Source organism: Dendropsophus ebraccatus, chromosome 6 (assembly GCF_027789765.1).
Source record: "Dendropsophus ebraccatus isolate aDenEbr1 chromosome 6, aDenEbr1.pat, whole genome shotgun sequence".
In the NCBI taxonomy this organism is placed as follows: Eukaryota; Metazoa; Chordata; class Amphibia; order Anura; family Hylidae; genus Dendropsophus; species Dendropsophus ebraccatus.
Window position 1 is genome coordinate 6,154,024 of NC_091459.1, and position 17,535 is coordinate 6,171,558.

General features: G+C 43.0%; 1 protein-coding gene across 3 annotated transcripts in view; it reads left to right on the forward strand.

Moving 5' to 3' along the window:
• Window positions 1-17,535, forward strand: part of MASP1 (MBL associated serine protease 1) — a 66,358-nt gene that overhangs the window by 21,578 nt on the left and 27,245 nt on the right. For 2 of the 3 annotated variants that reach the window (XM_069974428.1, XM_069974429.1), the window contains exons 4-9: window positions 1,196-1,327; window positions 3,126-3,322; window positions 3,770-3,917; window positions 5,261-5,379; window positions 8,613-8,691; window positions 16,031-16,168. In XM_069974428.1, coding sequence (XP_069830529.1) covers window positions 1,196-1,327; window positions 3,126-3,322; window positions 3,770-3,917; window positions 5,261-5,379; window positions 8,613-8,691; window positions 16,031-16,168 — 813 coding nt within the window. Of the gene's footprint in view, window positions 1-1,195; window positions 1,328-3,125; window positions 3,323-3,769; window positions 3,918-5,260; window positions 5,380-8,612; window positions 8,692-10,038; window positions 10,454-16,030; window positions 16,169-17,535 lie in introns of those variants that run through there. The other variant, XM_069974430.1, reaches the window with a different exon arrangement.

Genomic DNA, 17,535 nt, shown 5'->3' on the forward strand with positions numbered 1-17,535 from the left:
TAGATAGATAGGAGATAGATAGATAGATAGATAGATAGATAGATAGATAGATAGATAGAAGATAGATAGATAGATAGATAGATAGGTAGATAGATAGATAGATAGATAGATAGATAGATAGATAGATTGATTGATAAATAGTTTCTATGACTGACTATCAGTCCCATTCTGCCCAGGAAACCCTATGGCAGTAAGCATTAGCAAATGAGGAGCCCAGGGGGGAGGTATTGCAATAAGGTCTGTCATTTGTATGTGTGTTTCTTCTTATTTCCACAACAGTGGAAGAAGGCTTCCATTAATAAGCCAGGGATAAGAAAATGACTACCACTACCCCCTCCCCCTCATGTTACCCATTACCCACCACCTCAAGGGCACTGGCAGTACGTATCCAGCCAGGTACAGGACAAGAGCCATTAGTAGCCTAATAACACCAGCCTGCTACTGTCCAGTCAGTCAGTAATATTTGATGGTCCAAGCATGACAGTACCTAGTGTAAATTCCCCCCGACCCCACCCGACCCCACAATGATTATTTTTTTAAAGAGGTACTGCAGCAAAAAACCTTATACTTTCAAATCAACTGGTTTCAGAAAGTTATATTTGTAATTTGCTGCTATTTAAAAATCTCCAGTATTGCAGTACTTATCAGCTGCTGTATGTCCCGCAGGAAGTGATATATTCTTTCCAGTCTTACACAGTGCTCTCTGCTGCCACTTCTGTCCATGTCAGGGACTGTCCAGAGAGCACTGTGTCAGACCTAAGACAAAACACCACTTCCTGCAGAACATACAGCAGCTGTAAGTACGGGAAGACTTGAAATTTTTAAATAGAAGTAAATTAAAAAATCTATATGACTTTCTGAAACCAGCTGATTTAAAAGAAAAAGATTTTCGCTGGAGTACCCCTTTAAAGAAGCTAAAGTACAAAGAAGTACAAAGGCATGAGAACTGAAAAAAGTTACAAACTATTGTTTGTGAAAAAAGTCATCCCTTTGTTGAATCGGCTTTGCAGACAGTCAGACAGAAGTCGCTGTCAGTAACACTGATGTATTATTGCCACTGTAAATTGTGCATAAAAGACTTTGGGGTCCATGAGGCGGGATACATCTGTATATTCTCAGGGAGCTTGAGCCCCTATCTGTCTGATGATGTTTGCACAGGTGGCAGCTACAGTCTTTTTCTGATGTCTGTTCTCAGATGTTGATGAGTGTGCAGAGCGGAACGATGAAGACATGGTCTGCGACCACCATTGCCACAACTATATCGGTGGATTCTACTGCTCCTGCAGATTCGGTTACCTCCTCCACTCAGATAACAGGACGTGCAAAGGTTTCATATACTTTTATATGTGTTTTTATGTTCTTGGCTTCGCTGTATGACAACAGGGGAAATGTATCAAACTATATGCACTAAAAATCTGACATAATTTCCCCCCCAAAAAAAACAGCAGACTTTTTTTTTACGTCTGTTTTGTTTATGTCTGTTAGATTTTTTTTTTAGAGACTTTCACACATGACTCTTCTTATGAGGATCGGTGAATATTTTGTTCCACTATCTTATGACTGATGACTGAAGCACTCCCATAAAGATTGCGCCTAAGTAAAAAAAGTCACAAAAATTGTCGTAAAAAGTAAAAAAACGCACAAACAAATTCACCCGGTACTGACCAGACATTGGCCATCACCAATTTGTGCCACGTTTTAAAAAGTCCCAAATGATAAGTTGGGCGCAAATCTCAGAATATGGGAACTTTTAGGTGAATACTCAAAACAGGCAGATTAACAAAAAAAGTTGCATCTAAAAAATATTCACCCGTCAAATACTGGTTAATAAATAGAACTTAGACTGAAAATGGGCAAAATTATTCAAGGCGCAAACCCCTTGATAAATTTCCCCCCATAGTAAACTAAGTTGGGAGGGCTTGAAGAGGCGGGACTCCGCTATGACCGCTAAATGGCTGAGCTGCCTTCAGACGTCACATCTCAAGTCGCGGCTCAGACCAGAAAGCGGCAACCGGACGGGAGAACAGGGCTGCGCAATCCGGGAACCGGCGCTGTCAGCGGGGAAGTGAGTGACCAGTGGCTTCTATATCCACCCCCTCCCTGGCTGTACACTGAAAATGACCCCAGCCCGGAGTACCTCTTTAAATTTATTGCAATGCACCACATTATAGCATTAAAGTAAGCCAACAAATAAATGATGCCCGGTTAGACTGGGAGATCTACAGATTTTCAAAGAGCCACTATGGTAAATCTGGCATATACAGTATTTGGACTAGTCTTAAGTTATTACTGTCTTAAAACCAGCTTTTATTTTTCTGCCCAGTGCGTATCTAAAAAGGTTGCTCTATATATGAACTATATCTCATTTATCAGCCACATCTCTATGTTTTTAAAAAAAAATGTTGCCGCAAAACCTTGTTTACTGTTTCTTAGCATTTTTCCATTTACCGTTACAAATCTCCGAATGAACTGGTCACCAGGTATTGAGACCTGTGCGTTGTGCGAAACGTGGTGCTATAATAACGAATGCCATATATGTGTGCAGGTGTGTCAGATACGTGCCCTTCCTTGACCCCTGTAACTTAGTGAAGTCATACACGTCCATGCAGCAACAATTAGGTTAGCTGATTGGCACCGGCGCAGGGATCCCGGTGGCTCCCTTTATTTTCTGTTCACCAGTCCGTTTCTATGCACTGGGGGCCGACCGCCACCCCCAGTGTGACCATATCGCATTAACTGACCATATACCGTCCAATGACACGGCTCCATTGATTGCAATAGAGCAGCATCCCAGAGGGGAAGGGATATGGCCGGGCCTGCCCCTTTTGCATAGAGCCAGGCCAGTGCAAGGACCACGACTCTGGGATCCCCGTGCAGACACCAATTGGTTAAAACAAAAACGCATTCACTTTCAACTTGACGTGTTTGGGCACTGCTTTTGACATTTACATAGGGAAATATACTCAATGTAAATGTTACTGTACCTCTGGAGTTCCCATAGCCGTTACTTTTTTGGCATACTGTGTGGTTGGCCGGTGTATATATATATAAATATTCTTTTGCCTTCATCTGTACTGAGAAGCTGTAATGATGTCTCTTTCCCACTTATTCTCCATTGTTCCCAGTGGAGTGCAGCGATAACTTGTACACACAGAGGAGCGGAATCATATCCAGTGCCGATTTTCCAAGCCCGTACCCAAAGAGTTCGGACTGTCTGTACAGGATTGAGCTGGAGGAAGGTTTTGTTGTGAATCTTCACTTTGATGACAACTTTGATATTGAAGACCACCCAGAGGTTTTGTGTCCGTATGATTACATAAAGGTACAATGGCATTGTCTTCAATCAGTTGATCGTTGCCTTTTTGCATGAGCTATTACACTAAACGATTATCATCCGGAACGCCCGGTAATCGGCTAACTACGGCCGATAATCACTTTGTGTAATAGGGCCCTTAGGCTGATAAACTGATAACAGCTTCAGGGGTGCCCATGGGTACATCTAGAAATAAGACAAGAAGAAAAAAGGGGCCGGGAGGATGGCGCCTCGTGGCGTATATCACCCTGCGCCTTGTAGCATCAGATAATGGCTGCCGGCTGAAGGATCAAGGAAACGGGACTCTCCCAGTGTCGGGGCCTGGCGTTTCACGCAGTGGAGAGAAGAAAGAAAATGCTTATGAAAGGTTTGCATGGGCAAAGATCATGCTATATTTTCTGTAAGACCGTTTTTCTGCTGGTGTCATAAACAGCTTCTCGATTCTTGTTCTGGTAGATCAAAGCTGGAAGAAAGGAATTTGGTCCAATATGTGGCGAGAAATCACCCGGTAGGATAGAAACGGGAAGTAACAGTGTTCAGATTCTGTTTCACAGTGATAACTCTGGGGAGAATGGAGGATGGAGACTATCATATACCGTCACAGGTAACCTAATGATTGTCTTTAAAGGGGTTCTCCAGCATTACAAAAACATGGCCGCTTTCTACCAGAGACAGCACCACTCTTGTCTCCCGGTTGGGTGCAGGTTTTGTAAATGAAATGAATGGAGCTTAACTGAAAACTGCACCTGAGCTGGAGACAAGAGTGGTGCTGTCTCTGGAAGAAAGTAGCCATGTTTTTGTAACGCTGGAGAAACCCTTTAACTTTATGATGATTTGGGGGCAGATGCATCATTCTGTTTGTGCTAGAATTTAGGCTAATCCTACATTTTTGCGCATGGCATACAAAAGAATGCAGCAGCTGTGCCATTTTATTATTTTTTATGCTCGGAGGAGGCGTGGGTTCTTATTAGTTGCTTTGTTAGTGAGATTTATCATATGCAATTTTTAGTTTTTGTGCAAAGAATTAAACAGCAGTACTTTCCACTCCTATCCTAACACTGTTTTTTAGCCAAAAATGGGGCAAATGTGCGAGATTTCTCAAGGCACTTGCGCCTAATGATGATTTGCGCTGCCCATAAAGAGTACCACCTGCTCAAAAAAATGTGCAGATGATACATCTGCCCCTTAGTGTTTTCTCTACCTTGTGAATGAGCAATATTTAAAGGGAACCTGTCACCCCCCGTACCGGGGTTACAGGCTCCCGACCCCCTGTTAGAGACCCCTATACTTACCTCATCCCGCCGGGTCCCGCTTCTGGATTCGGTCGGGTCCCGGAGATCTCAGCCGCTGCAGCCCGGCGCGCGCGCTGAGAGATGAGTCCAACACCCATAGAGAATGACGGGAGAGTCCAGCGCTCCGTCATTCTCTATGAGCGTTGGACTCATCTGTCAGCGCGCGCGCCGGGCTGCAGCGGCTGAGATCTCCGGGACCCGACCGAATCCAGAAGCGGGACCCGGCGGGATGAGGTAAGTATAGGGGTCTCTAACGGGGGGTCGGGAGCCTGTCACCCCGGCACGGGGGGTGACAGGTTCCCTTTAAAGGGATTATCCAGACTTAGAAAAACATGGCCGCTTTCTTCCAGAAACAGCACCACTCTTGTCCTCTTTTTGGGTTTTGCAGCAGTCAATGAAGCTAAATTGTAATAGCGCACACAACCTGAGGACAATGTTGGTGCTGTTTTTGCAAAAAAAAAAAAGACCCCTGCTCTTTGCTAACCCCTTTAATTGTTGCTGGATGAAACCTGCAACCTTTATGTCACTAAAAAATCACATTTATGGTACAAATCGATCTCTAATTGTTCCTGTGCACCCTTTGTGCATCCTCTTTACAGCATAGAGTAATGGAAAAGCAATGGTTTCTAGTATTTATAATAGAATGTGATTTTAGGCGTCTCCTGTCCTGACCTACGGCCACCAGTAAATGGAAAAATTGAACCTTCTCAATCGGAATACACCTTCAAAGACCAAGCCGTAATAAGCTGTAACCCTGGGTACCGAATTATAAAGGTGAGTCCCAGTTATTTCAGGCGACAAATCCCATCTACATAAATGGCTCTGCTCAGACCACAGGTCATGTACAGTTGGTGTTCTCTTTAAGGGGCCTATTCCACAGAGCGATAATTGGCCGAATCGGAAAAGAGACAACGATCAGCCGATGATCATGTCATCGGCTGATCGTTTATTTAGATTCAAACCTAAAATCATCAGGCACCGACTGTGCATCGCTGCGTGGAATAGAGATGCGCGGCCGATGACTCCACAAGCACCATGATTTACCTAAACATGTTGCAGGGCTTCTCCAGCGCCCTTTCTTCCTCCCGATCCCGCGTGCAGCAGCAGCTTCGGTGCAGCCTCTCTTAGCAGACAGACCGCTCAGTCCATCACTGGCCAGAACCGCCATGGCCAGTGATTGGCTGAGCGGTCTGTCAGCTCAGAGAGGCCGCACCGAAGCTGCTGCTGCACGCGGGATCGGGAGGAAGAAAGGGCGCTGGAGAAGCCCTACAACATGCTTAGTTAATGTATGTTGTTTAAACAAGGGCTGCAAGGACTTCGGTAACGATGTCCCTGCAGCCCTCACTAAACGATTAATTATCAGGCCGTGTAATAGGCCGAGTAAGCGAGTGCCGATCTAGCATATCGGCACTCGTTTACATTATTGATCGGGCCCCCATCTGCCCATGGAATAGGACCCTAAGTGTCCGTCTTAGTTGTAAAAACTTTTCACCTGTCACAGAAACATATTAATGGTTTTGATTGTCTGGGGTCTGGACCCCACCGATTGTTGGATAGAGCTGGGAGAAGCACACAGCTAAGTGCTTAAAGGGGAACTATAAGCAGGTTAGATAAGTGGCACAGGAGACCCTGAGGAGAAGGGTATGTCTCTTATAGCATGTCTCTTATAGTATGTCTCTTATTTTCATCCTCAGCGCCATTGCGGTGCATTTAGTCTTTTGTTCCATGGTCCGGTGAGACCATTAGGGCCGTTAGGGCACCCCTAAGGAGTACTACCCACCCTCATGGCACTGATCCAGCCCGCCCTTATCATACTACCCCTTTCTAATGATAATGAATGAAGTGGGCCCACCGGGGACAGGCTGGATCAGTGCCATGGGGTGTGTGTGTGTTTGTGTGAAAATGGTGACCCATCTGTACCTCAGCTCTTTTCTAAAATACACAATATATATTAATAAACATATACAAATAAAATACAGGCTCCATTCTCAGCCCAGCCTTGGGGCTACCCACTTAAGTATATACTGCATTAGTTTATATGCAAAGTCACAAATCATTTCAAAAGTCCTCATCGCCTTGTTAATCTTTTGAATGCTACTGGATCAAAAAAGTAAAAAAAAAAATACAATTTCCATGAGCATTTAGCCACGGTGCTACAGTATATGGAGGAGTTCAGGCAAGAACATAATACCTGTGTGCATGTGTGATGCTGGAGTGTAACTGTCAGGGCCCCAGGAAATAAAGACACAGGACAAGTGGGCCCTAAGGCTAACAGCCCCCCACACTGTCCCTACCTACTTGCAGTGCAGGTCCTAAATGACCGTCCGCAACTGGGCAGCGTTCCCTACGCTGGAGTAAGTGCAAACACAAAACAAGACGAGACAAACTAACACAATAAAGAATGGTCGGCGGGCAAGGTTGGCAACAAACGGGCAGCAGAAGTACAGAGTCAGAATCCACAAGCAAAGTCGAGGTCACGAAATCCAGGTCAGAAACACTAATAAACACGGAACAGAGATACAAGGAAAAGGTACAAGGAACTATACGCAATAACAGACAGTAAACAAGGTACACGGTGAAACAGAAACCAGAGACAATAACCAGGTAACTAGAGGACAAGGCAAGGAACACTGAGGACTAAAGGAGAACACTGAACCAAAAGACAAAGAAGGTAATAAACAAGAAAGGGATCAGGAAACCAGGAATACAGACAATCTGAGGAAAGGCAGGATCTAGCTGACAGACAAGCTGAACAACGCTATCAAGAGCCCTGAGTGAAGGGAGAGGCACAGGTATAAGGGATCAGAAGTCCCGGACTCCAAGCTGATAGGTGGAGCAGGAGAAACACACAAGAAATCACAGGAAGCCAGAGGTGAGGAGACCTGTCAATCACAACACAGCAGACAATAATCAGAGAACAGACTACAGCAAGGAAAGTGCAGGGAGAACTAAGAAAACATGGACCGGAACACAGATGACATAAGCAGAGAACACAGTAAAACCAGGACGGATTAATGCCAAAAGCGCCGTCTTTGGCGCAGAGGTCGGATCTTCACCGCAGAGGGTGGCACTGATGCCTTTTCATGACAGTAACTCTTCTCATGGAAAGTGTTCAGCAGTATTTGGCACCTGTGTGTAGAGTTTATTGAACCTCAGGAAATCCTAGGTTCAATCGAACTCGAACATTCACGAACCTTCCGCATTTGATTGTTGAAGCCTTCCCGGTTTATGGGGAAGGAGGAGAGTGCCCGGCTATTACCAAGGCTGAATCCCAGAATTCCAGGCGGTCCCCGGGCAGTCTCCTCCTTCCGCACGGAACAGGAAGGCTTCAACAATCAAATGCGGCAGGTTCGTGAATGTTCGAGTTCGATTGAACCTAGGATTTCCCGAGGTTCGATCAATCCGACCTCTGTGCCCTGGAACCTATCGCATTGTATTCATACTACTGGGCATTGGATTTTTCTGTCTTTTTCTGTGATATTAAGTAAATTTATTCACATTTTATTATATCTTTGATGTTTTATTTCATAATTGGAAATATTTGAAGAAGGTTTAGGATAAGACTTGACATAACCCATTGGTGTATAGGACTATGACCCCTGGTAGGGCTACAGGTAACATAATGACGACTACCCTGCCGTGGAGATGGCACAGCAATATGCGGACACACATATTTACCCTCCTTCCATGTACAAAGAAAGGATTTCACCAATATAAGGCAAAGGCAGATTAACCCATGCTTTGAAAAATAGATCTTAGCTGATACAAGATCAGCAGTACACTGGTGACCACTGACGTAGCTACCATGGAGGCAGACCACGCAGCTACTACAGGGCCCGTGCGGCAGGTGAAACATGGTCTGCCTCTGTAATATGAATAACACTAGTGGCTGGCAGCGCAGCACATCACAATGTGATATATAAACTGTAAATCGCCGGACATACCCTTTACGCTCTCTGTAAGTACTGAAATGTGACATGACAGGCTACTTTTTTTGTCTTTTCCAGGACAGCGTAGAAATGGAAAGTTTCCAGATTGAGTGCAGGAAAGATGGAACATGGAGTAATGAGGTTCCAAGGTGTCAAAGTAAGAAACATCCGTCTGTCTGATCTATAGAAGCAGGAAATATCTTTAGAACAGCTCATTATTATCTCTCATTGTCAGGGCTGTTCCGCACTACCGCAAACTCTTCAGCAAAGCAGAACTTTTGAGGCCAGGGACTGCTTGCCTTTACCTATAGTTCTTTATAAGCTTCATTTAAGACCATAGAACTTTATTTTAAAGTGCATTTCTATCATTTATTATATTTATTAAAGCGCATGACAAAAACTTTACCTGTAAGGGCAGGAAAGGACTGAAAAACAACAATAAAAAAAGAAGGAATCCAAGAATTGTCCACATCTGTTCTGCTTTGATGTTTGTCTGTCATGGAGCTTGCATGCCTCTCTTACTCTACAAACTACCATGTAAATCAGGGATAGGGAACCTTGGCTCTCCAGCTGTTGCAAAACTACAAATCCCATCATGCCTGGACAGCCAAAGCTTTAGCATGATGGGACCTGTAGTTTTGCAGCAGCTGGAGAGCCAAGGTTCCCTACCCTGGTCTAGAAGCTGAGGTAAAACCACTTTCCTTAAAGGGGTATTCCAATCAAACATAACCTTTGATATGTTGCTGCCCATTGTGAGACTAGTAATTCCTTCCATACTTGTTATTATCTATTCAGTCTCCTTCCCCCAGTTCTCAGCTGCTACTTTCTGCTATAGACACAAAAGTCTGTGTGTGAGCCTTTCTCGCTGTCTCCCCCTCCCTTCTGAGACAGATGATGTAAACAAGTTCCTGTCAGGCTTTATCTGCAACATTGTAGCTTCTTTGTAATGCTGGGAGGGATCATCTGAGTTAGTCCATTGAAGAGAATAACCCTCCCAGCTAAAATGTTGCAGATAAAGCCTGCCAGGGAATTGTTTACATCAGCCATCTCAGAAGGGAGAGGGGAGGAGGGGGAGACAGAGAGAAAAGCTCACACACAGATTTTTGTGTTTTCAGCAAAAAGCAGCAGCTCAGAACTGGGGGAAGGAGACTGAATTGTTAATAATAAGTATTGAAGAAATTGTTAGTCTTACCATGGGCAGCAACATATCACAAGTTATGTTTGAGTGGAATACCCCTTTAACCATCCTATTTACTATTTCTTTTCTGCAAGATGACTTTCAACAATCCTGAGCATGACCCCCCTCCCCCTCCTCCCCGCTCCTGATTATGAAGGAATTATATAGAATTTTTTAAGAAGCATGGTGCTATCTATACTCTGGTGGTCGGTTTTCTGCACGTTTGCATGAATACTAATCTCCCTTTCCTTTTTCTCTCTCTCTTTTTTGTCTCCCTCCTCCAATCTCTTTCCTTCTTTGTTGTTTCCTCTTCTCACGGAGCTGCAGAAAAGGATGTCAGGATGAGCTGAAGACTCCGATGAGAACGGCCCCTGGCCCCCGTGTCACTTGTCCAATGTTAAAGAAAACACTTTGTTTGGCTCCTAGATTAAGCGCACAAGACGGGCGAGTGTGTGAGAAGCCGGGCGTTCTACTGGAGGTCTCTCCCTTCAGTCACCGCCGGCTCTAGGTCCCAGCTCAGCCTGTTGCTCTCATTAAGCACATTCTGCCAGAGGAAACAATTGTTACTACATAGACTGAAGAGCCCGTCTGCCGACTTCCCCCTTCTACTAAAATACAATTTGCATATACTTAGCTCTGGCTTTAATATTTAAAGAATCTTACACTTATATCCGGGCATGCTGGACAGAAATAACACTCCAGAATGTTACACGTGAACTTATGGGACTATTCAAAAACATGTTATACTGTTGTTCTTATTATATGTTATTTATCCTCTCTCTGGTATACAGCTCCATAGACTGCAGTATACTGATTATTTCTACATTATCAATAGAAGGTTTGACTGCCAGTAGTTCTACAAACTCAAGTTTTAGTAAGTGCTGCACTGATATATAATCACACAGGAATAAAGGCAAATCTTTCCCAGATTGAGGTCTGTTTATTTAGCCTAGGCTGTTACTTCCAGAACTTTCTGTTGTATAGCAGCACTGGTAATCTCCAACCCAACTATCAAACCACTTGATGTGCCTTGGCGCAGGACTTGCAAAGAATCATCTGGATACCGAACATATATTTGTGGACGTTTATTCATACGCATAGAACCGAACGACGTGTTTCGGAGGTGTAGTGGCGCCTTCTTCAGGCTCCTCGGGAGTCTGAGGAAGGTGCTAGTACAGCACCGAAACGCGTCGCTCGGTTCTATGCGTGTGAATAAACGTCCACAAATATATGTTCAGTATCCGAGTCCCAATCCAAATCTCAATGCTACATGCGATCAATGTTGTGCGTATCACAACATTCTGACCAATATCTGCTCTCATGATTATTTATACTGCACCTACTACACTATATTAACGCCCCAAAACCAATTTTTACCTATGTTACCTGATGAGAAGAAAATGCACTGTGCATTATACAGCCTTTCCATCACAGTCACCACTAATTTGTTGGCCGTTTGTGCATTTGTAGCTTTTCTATGGAATCAGACCAGATGGGTTGTACTAAACTCCCTGTGCAAATCATGACTCTTGGATATAAACCTGTTACTAGTTTATTGGCCGTATTTTTTTAAAGGGGAACTACCAGCAGGTTAGATTAATCTAACCTGCTGATATGTCCCTATGGCACAAGAGACACTGAGGAGGAAGGTATGTCTCTTATAGTATGTCTCTTATAGCGTGTCTCCTATAGTATGTCTCCTATAGTGTGTCTCTTATGGTATGCCTTTTATGGTATGTCTCTTATAGTGTGTCTCTTATAGTGTGTCTCTTATAGTGTGTCTCCTATAGTACGTCTCTTATAGTGTGTCTCCTATAGTATGTCCCTTATAGTATGTCCCTTATAGTATGTCTCTTATAGCGTGTCTCTTATAGTGTGTCTCTTATAGTGTGTCTCTTATAGTGTGTCTCTTATAGTGTGTCCCTTATAGTATGTCTCTTATAGTATGTCTCTTATAGTGTGTCTCTTATAGTGTGTCTCTTATATTGTGTCTCTTATAGTGTGTCTCTTATAGTGTGTCCCTTATAGTATGTCTCTTATAGTGTGTCCCTTATAGTGTGTCTCTTATAGTGTGTCTCTTATAGTGTGTCTCCTATAGTGTGTCTCCTATAGTGTGTCCCTTATAGTATGTCTCTTATAGTGTGTCCCTTATAGTGTGTCTCTTATAGTATGTCTCTTATAGTGTGTCTCCTATAGTGTGTCTCTTATAGTGTGTCCCTTATAGTGTGTCTCTTATAGTGTGTCTCTTATATTGTGTCTCTCTTAGTATGTCCCTTATAGTGTGTCTCTTATAGTGTGTCTCTTATAGTGTGTGGTCCTTAAATTGAGGATGCTGGGATTAGCTGAGAATATAAATATATATGTAAATGGAAACACGAGTAACTGGCTCAATGAATCAGAGTTTCAAGTGGGGTACTATTGGGGTCAGAAGTGGGTCCTCTCGTTTTTAATATTCTTAATAATGAATTTCAATATTTGCAGATGATACTAAACTGGGTAAAGTAATCAGCACAGATGAGGATAATATCATATTACAGAGGGATTTGGAGAAGCTGGAGGCTTGGGTAGAGAAATGGCAAATTAAGTTTAATGTGAATACGTGTAAAGTTATCCACTTGGATAATAAACAATTATGTGGTACATAGTAAAACATTGAGTGAAACTGCTTCCGAAAAGGACCTGGGGGTCTTGGTAGACAATGTACTCAGCTTTACTGACCAGTGCCAGGCAGCGGCTGCCAAGGCTAATAAAATCATAGGAGGCATCCAGAGGCATAGACGCTAAAGATAAAAACACAGTTTGCCTCTTTATAAATCACTGGTCAGACCACACATGGAATACTGCGTACACTTTTGGGCTCCACAGACTCTTTCGCATATTTGAATTTCCCAGGAGGCAATGGACCTAGGTTTTCACTGTATTGAGCACTTCAACCAGCAAACCAGAATGTTTTCCTTAGCTAGTCTCCCTCATTGCTCCCATTAGCCAGAATTCTACTCTGATGAGGGGCAACACCCTGAAACAGCTGTCTGTGCATGGATATGTGACTTTGATATTTCCCTTGTCATATCCTTTGATTCGTTGCATATTGACTTAAAGGACCACCTATCATGGAGGTTTGGTGGTCTTCTCACTGGAGCCGCCCCTTTGCTTGGCTTTCCTTCCCTGGAGGGATAGGTGACTATTCCTGTGTTTTGAGACTCATTAATAAGACTCCGTGGACTCTTTTGCTTATTTGTATATAAGAAGGATACGGCTGAACTTGAGCAGGTGCAGAGGAGGCGACCAAGGTCATTACAGGAACGGGTGGGTTACAGAACCAGGGCAGGTTATCAAGACTTGGGCTATTTAGTTTGTAAAAAAGACACCTTAGGGGCGATCTGATCACAATGTACAAATATGTGAATGGTCAGTACAGAGATCTTTCCAGTTATCTAGACCTGTAAATATGAGAAGCGGACATCCTCTACATCTAGTGAGAAAAGGGTTTTACTATCATCACAGACAAGGATTCTTTACTGTAAGAGCAGTGAGACTATAGAACTCTGCCACATAACTAATTACTAGAGTCCTGAAAGGACTGAAATCAAGAACAAGAGGAGACAAGTGAGAGGTTACTGGGGGAAAGATCCGAAGCAATGTGAGATAATGTTACTTTACTGAAAGAGTAGTAGATACTTGGAACAAACTTCCAGCACAGGTGGTTGGTAAATCTACAATAACAGAATGTAACCTGCCTGGTATATACATATATCTATCCTAAGATAATAGGAAGGGGAAGACTAATAGGGCGACTAGATGGACCAAGGGGGCTTTATCTGCCGACAATCTTCTATGTTTCTTCTATGCATCACCAGGGGGGCAGGCTTGTCAGAGATGGCCCAAGGCAGGACGGGGGGCAAAGGCATTAAAGTCCCCACCTCCACCAGACTCTCTGCAGTAGATAAAACACACATTTTGGCTAAATAAAGACACAGGGGACACAGTTATGTATTTGGACATATAATTTATTATGAGCTACACGATCCTGATGAAATGGAGTTCTCTATAGAAGCCAAAGCCAGAAGTGTATCGAGCAGGGGGGGAAGTATAAGGCTTTCTTTATATTTACTATTTGTTTTGAATCCACTTCTGGCTTTGGCTTATAAAATGAAAGAAAAAGTGCCACAAAAACAACATTAAAAAATGATGCATTAAACCACTGTTATATGAGATAAAATGTAACTTCTTTCTCATTAAAACGTTTATGTGCCTTGAAGATCAAGAATTGTTCAACAGAATTTTATGAATACGATTTATATTAAACAGATCTGAAATAGAAGAGGGCATAGGAGGGGATTTAAAGGGGAACTATCTGCCGGTTAGACAAATCTAACCTGCTCATAGCCCCATAATGCTCACAGGGCGCTGAGGAGAACAGTATGTCTCTTACCTTCCTCCTCGGCGCTGTTCCCGTACTCTTAGCAGTGTAATTCCACAGCCCGGAGCACCGTTAGGAGCACTGCCCCTCCCACAGAGTGCCAAGCCCGCCCCCTCCTTCTAATTATAATCAACGGAGCGGGCAGGCTGGATTGGCGCTCTGGGGGTAGGGCAGTGCTCTTAACGGTGCTCCGGGCCGAGGATTACACTGCTAACAGTACGGGAACAGCGGCAAGGAGGAAGGTAAGAGACACACTATAAGAGACACACTATAAGGGACGTACTATAAGAGACACGCTATAAGAGACACACTATAAGAGACACACTATAAGAGACACACTATAAGAGACATACTATAAGAGACACACTATAAGAGACACGCTATAAGAGACATACTATAAGAGACATACTATAAGGTACATGCTATAAGAGACATACTATAAGAGACACACTATAAGAGACACACTAAAAGAGACATACTATAAGAGACACACTATAAGAGACACACTATAAGAGACATACTATAGGACATACTATAAGAGACACACTATAAGGGACACGCTATAAGAGACACGCTATAAGAGACACGCTATAAGAGACACACTATAAGAGACACGCTATAAGAGACACGCTATAAGAGACACGCTATAAGAGACACACTATAAGGGACACACTATAAGAGACACACTATAAGAGACACAATATAAGAGACACACTATAAGAGATATACTATAAGAGACACACTATAAGAGACATACTATAAGAGACACACTATAAGAGATATACTATAAGAGACACACTATAAGAGACACACTATAAGAGATATACTATAAGAGACACACTATAAGAGACACGCTATAAGAGACACGCTATAAGAGACACGCTATAAGAGACACGCTATAAGAGACGCTATAAGAGATATACTATAAGAGACACACTATAAGAGACATACTATAAGAGACACACTATAAGAGACACGCTATAAGAGACACGCTATAAGAGACACGCTATAAGAGACACACTATAAGAGACACGCTATAAGAGACACGCTATAAGAGATGTACTATAAGGGACACACTATAAGAGACACACTATAAGAGACACACTATAAGAGACACACTATAAGGGACACACTATAAGAGACACACTATAAGAGACATACTATAAGAGACATACTATAGGAGACATACTATAAGAGACACGCTATAAGAGACACGCTATAAGAGACACGCTATAAGAGACACACTATAAGAGACGTACTATAAGGGACATACTATAAGAGACACACTATAAGGGACACACTATAAGAGACACACTATAAGGGACACACTATAAGGGACACACTATAAGAGACACACTATAAGGGACACACTATAAGGGACACACTATAGGAGACACACTATAGGAGACACACTATAGGAGACACACTATAGGAGACACACTATAAGAGACACACTATAAGGGACACACTATAAGGGACACACTATAAGGGACACACTATAAGAGACAAACTATAAGAGACATACTATAAGAGACATACTATAGGAGACATACTATAAGAGACACACTATAAGAGACACACTATAAGAGACACACTATAAGAGACACACTATAAGAGACACATACTATAAGAGACATACTATAAGAGACATACTATAAGAGACACACTATAAGAGACACACTATAGGAGACATACTGTAAGAGACACACTATAAGAGACACACTATAAGAGACACATACTATAAGAGACACACTATAAGAGACATACTATAAGAGACATACTATAAGAGACATACCTTCCTCCTCAGCGTCTCCTGTACAATAGGGACATAGCAGCAGGTGAGAATAGGATAATAGCAGCAACACCTAATGCTCATTTATGGTTTTGATCTTTTTCTAGTTGTTGACTGTAAGTCCCCAAAAGAGCTTGAGAACGGATATGTGACTTTTCCAACACCAGAAAACACCACCACCTATGAGTCCACTGTCACGTACTTATGCCGAGAACCGTACTACTCAATGGCCCCAAATATCACTGGTATGTATCTGCTTATAATGTAAAAAAAAATGCCAGATCCCTACACCAGGGATCGATCGGTGCTGTGGGACATTATACTCTCCATGTATAAGTATCTGGTATCAGTCAGACAGGGTGAAGTGGGAATCCCCTGACGGAAACCACTGCAGTCACCCCCCACCCTCATGACTGGTATACAGTGTAAGCACCGCTAAGTTATTTTCCTGCACCTCAGTGCTTGACCTTGTTCCTACATTAAAGGGTTACCTTACTTACGGCCAAACTTGCCCATACAGTAGATAGGTGTACCTGTGTCCCTGTGTCAGTTCTGAGCTGATGACACTGCTGGACATCTTTCAGTTATGATGTGTCCTTGATCTGGTGCACTAGGTTCTCTTGGCTGACCACTATGTGTATTGTTATCAACATTGATTGGTAAAGGGGTACTCAACTCAAACATAACTTTTGGTATATTGCTGCCCATGGTGAGACTAACAATTTCTTCCATACTTGTTATTATCTATTCAGTCTCTTTCCCCCAGTTTTCAGCTGCTGCTTTCTGCTGAAAACACAAAAATCTGTGTGTGAGCTTTTCTCTCTGTCTCCCCCTCCTCCCCTCTCCCTTCTGAGACAGATGATGTAAGCAAGTTCCTGGCAGGCTTTATCTGCAACACTGTAGCTTCTTTGTAATGCTGGGAGGATTAATCACAGTGATTTCATTAGCAACTTGACCTCAGAATAACCCTCCCAGCATTACAAATAGGCTATAATGTAGCAGATACAGCCTGCCAGGGGCTTGTTTACATCAGCTGTCTCAGAAGGGAGGGTGGAGGAGGGGGAGACAGAGAGAAAAGCTCACACACAGATTTTTGTGTTTTCAGCCGAAAGCAGCAACTGAAACTGGGGGAAGGAGACTGAATAGATAATAATAAGTATGGAAGGAATTGTTAGTCTCAGTATGAGCAGCAACATATCAAAGTTATGTTTGAGTGGAATACCTCTGTAATGTGAGCTTCTTAAAAGAGCTTGAACAGCACATCTTTAAACCCCTGTCTACTTTATGTGCCTTGCCAATGCAGTATAACCACCTTGCATCTTGGTGCTGTGTTGTCTTGCCATCTTGTATGACAAGAAGAAAAAAAACTAACAACCATACCTTTTTAGCAGAGTTTGGCTGTTCCTCGCCCAGCTTTCATCCTTTAACACTGCTGTTTCAGTTGAACTTCCACATGAACACAGTGACCATTCTAACCTGTTTGATATCATTGATTTCTCATCCACCTGACTATCCACCTGGAACATCCACGACTCCCTGCTGTGCTGCCATCCAATAAGATATTGATTTGGTTCAGCTTTCCCTTCTGTTGATTCACTCAATATTTTTGCCA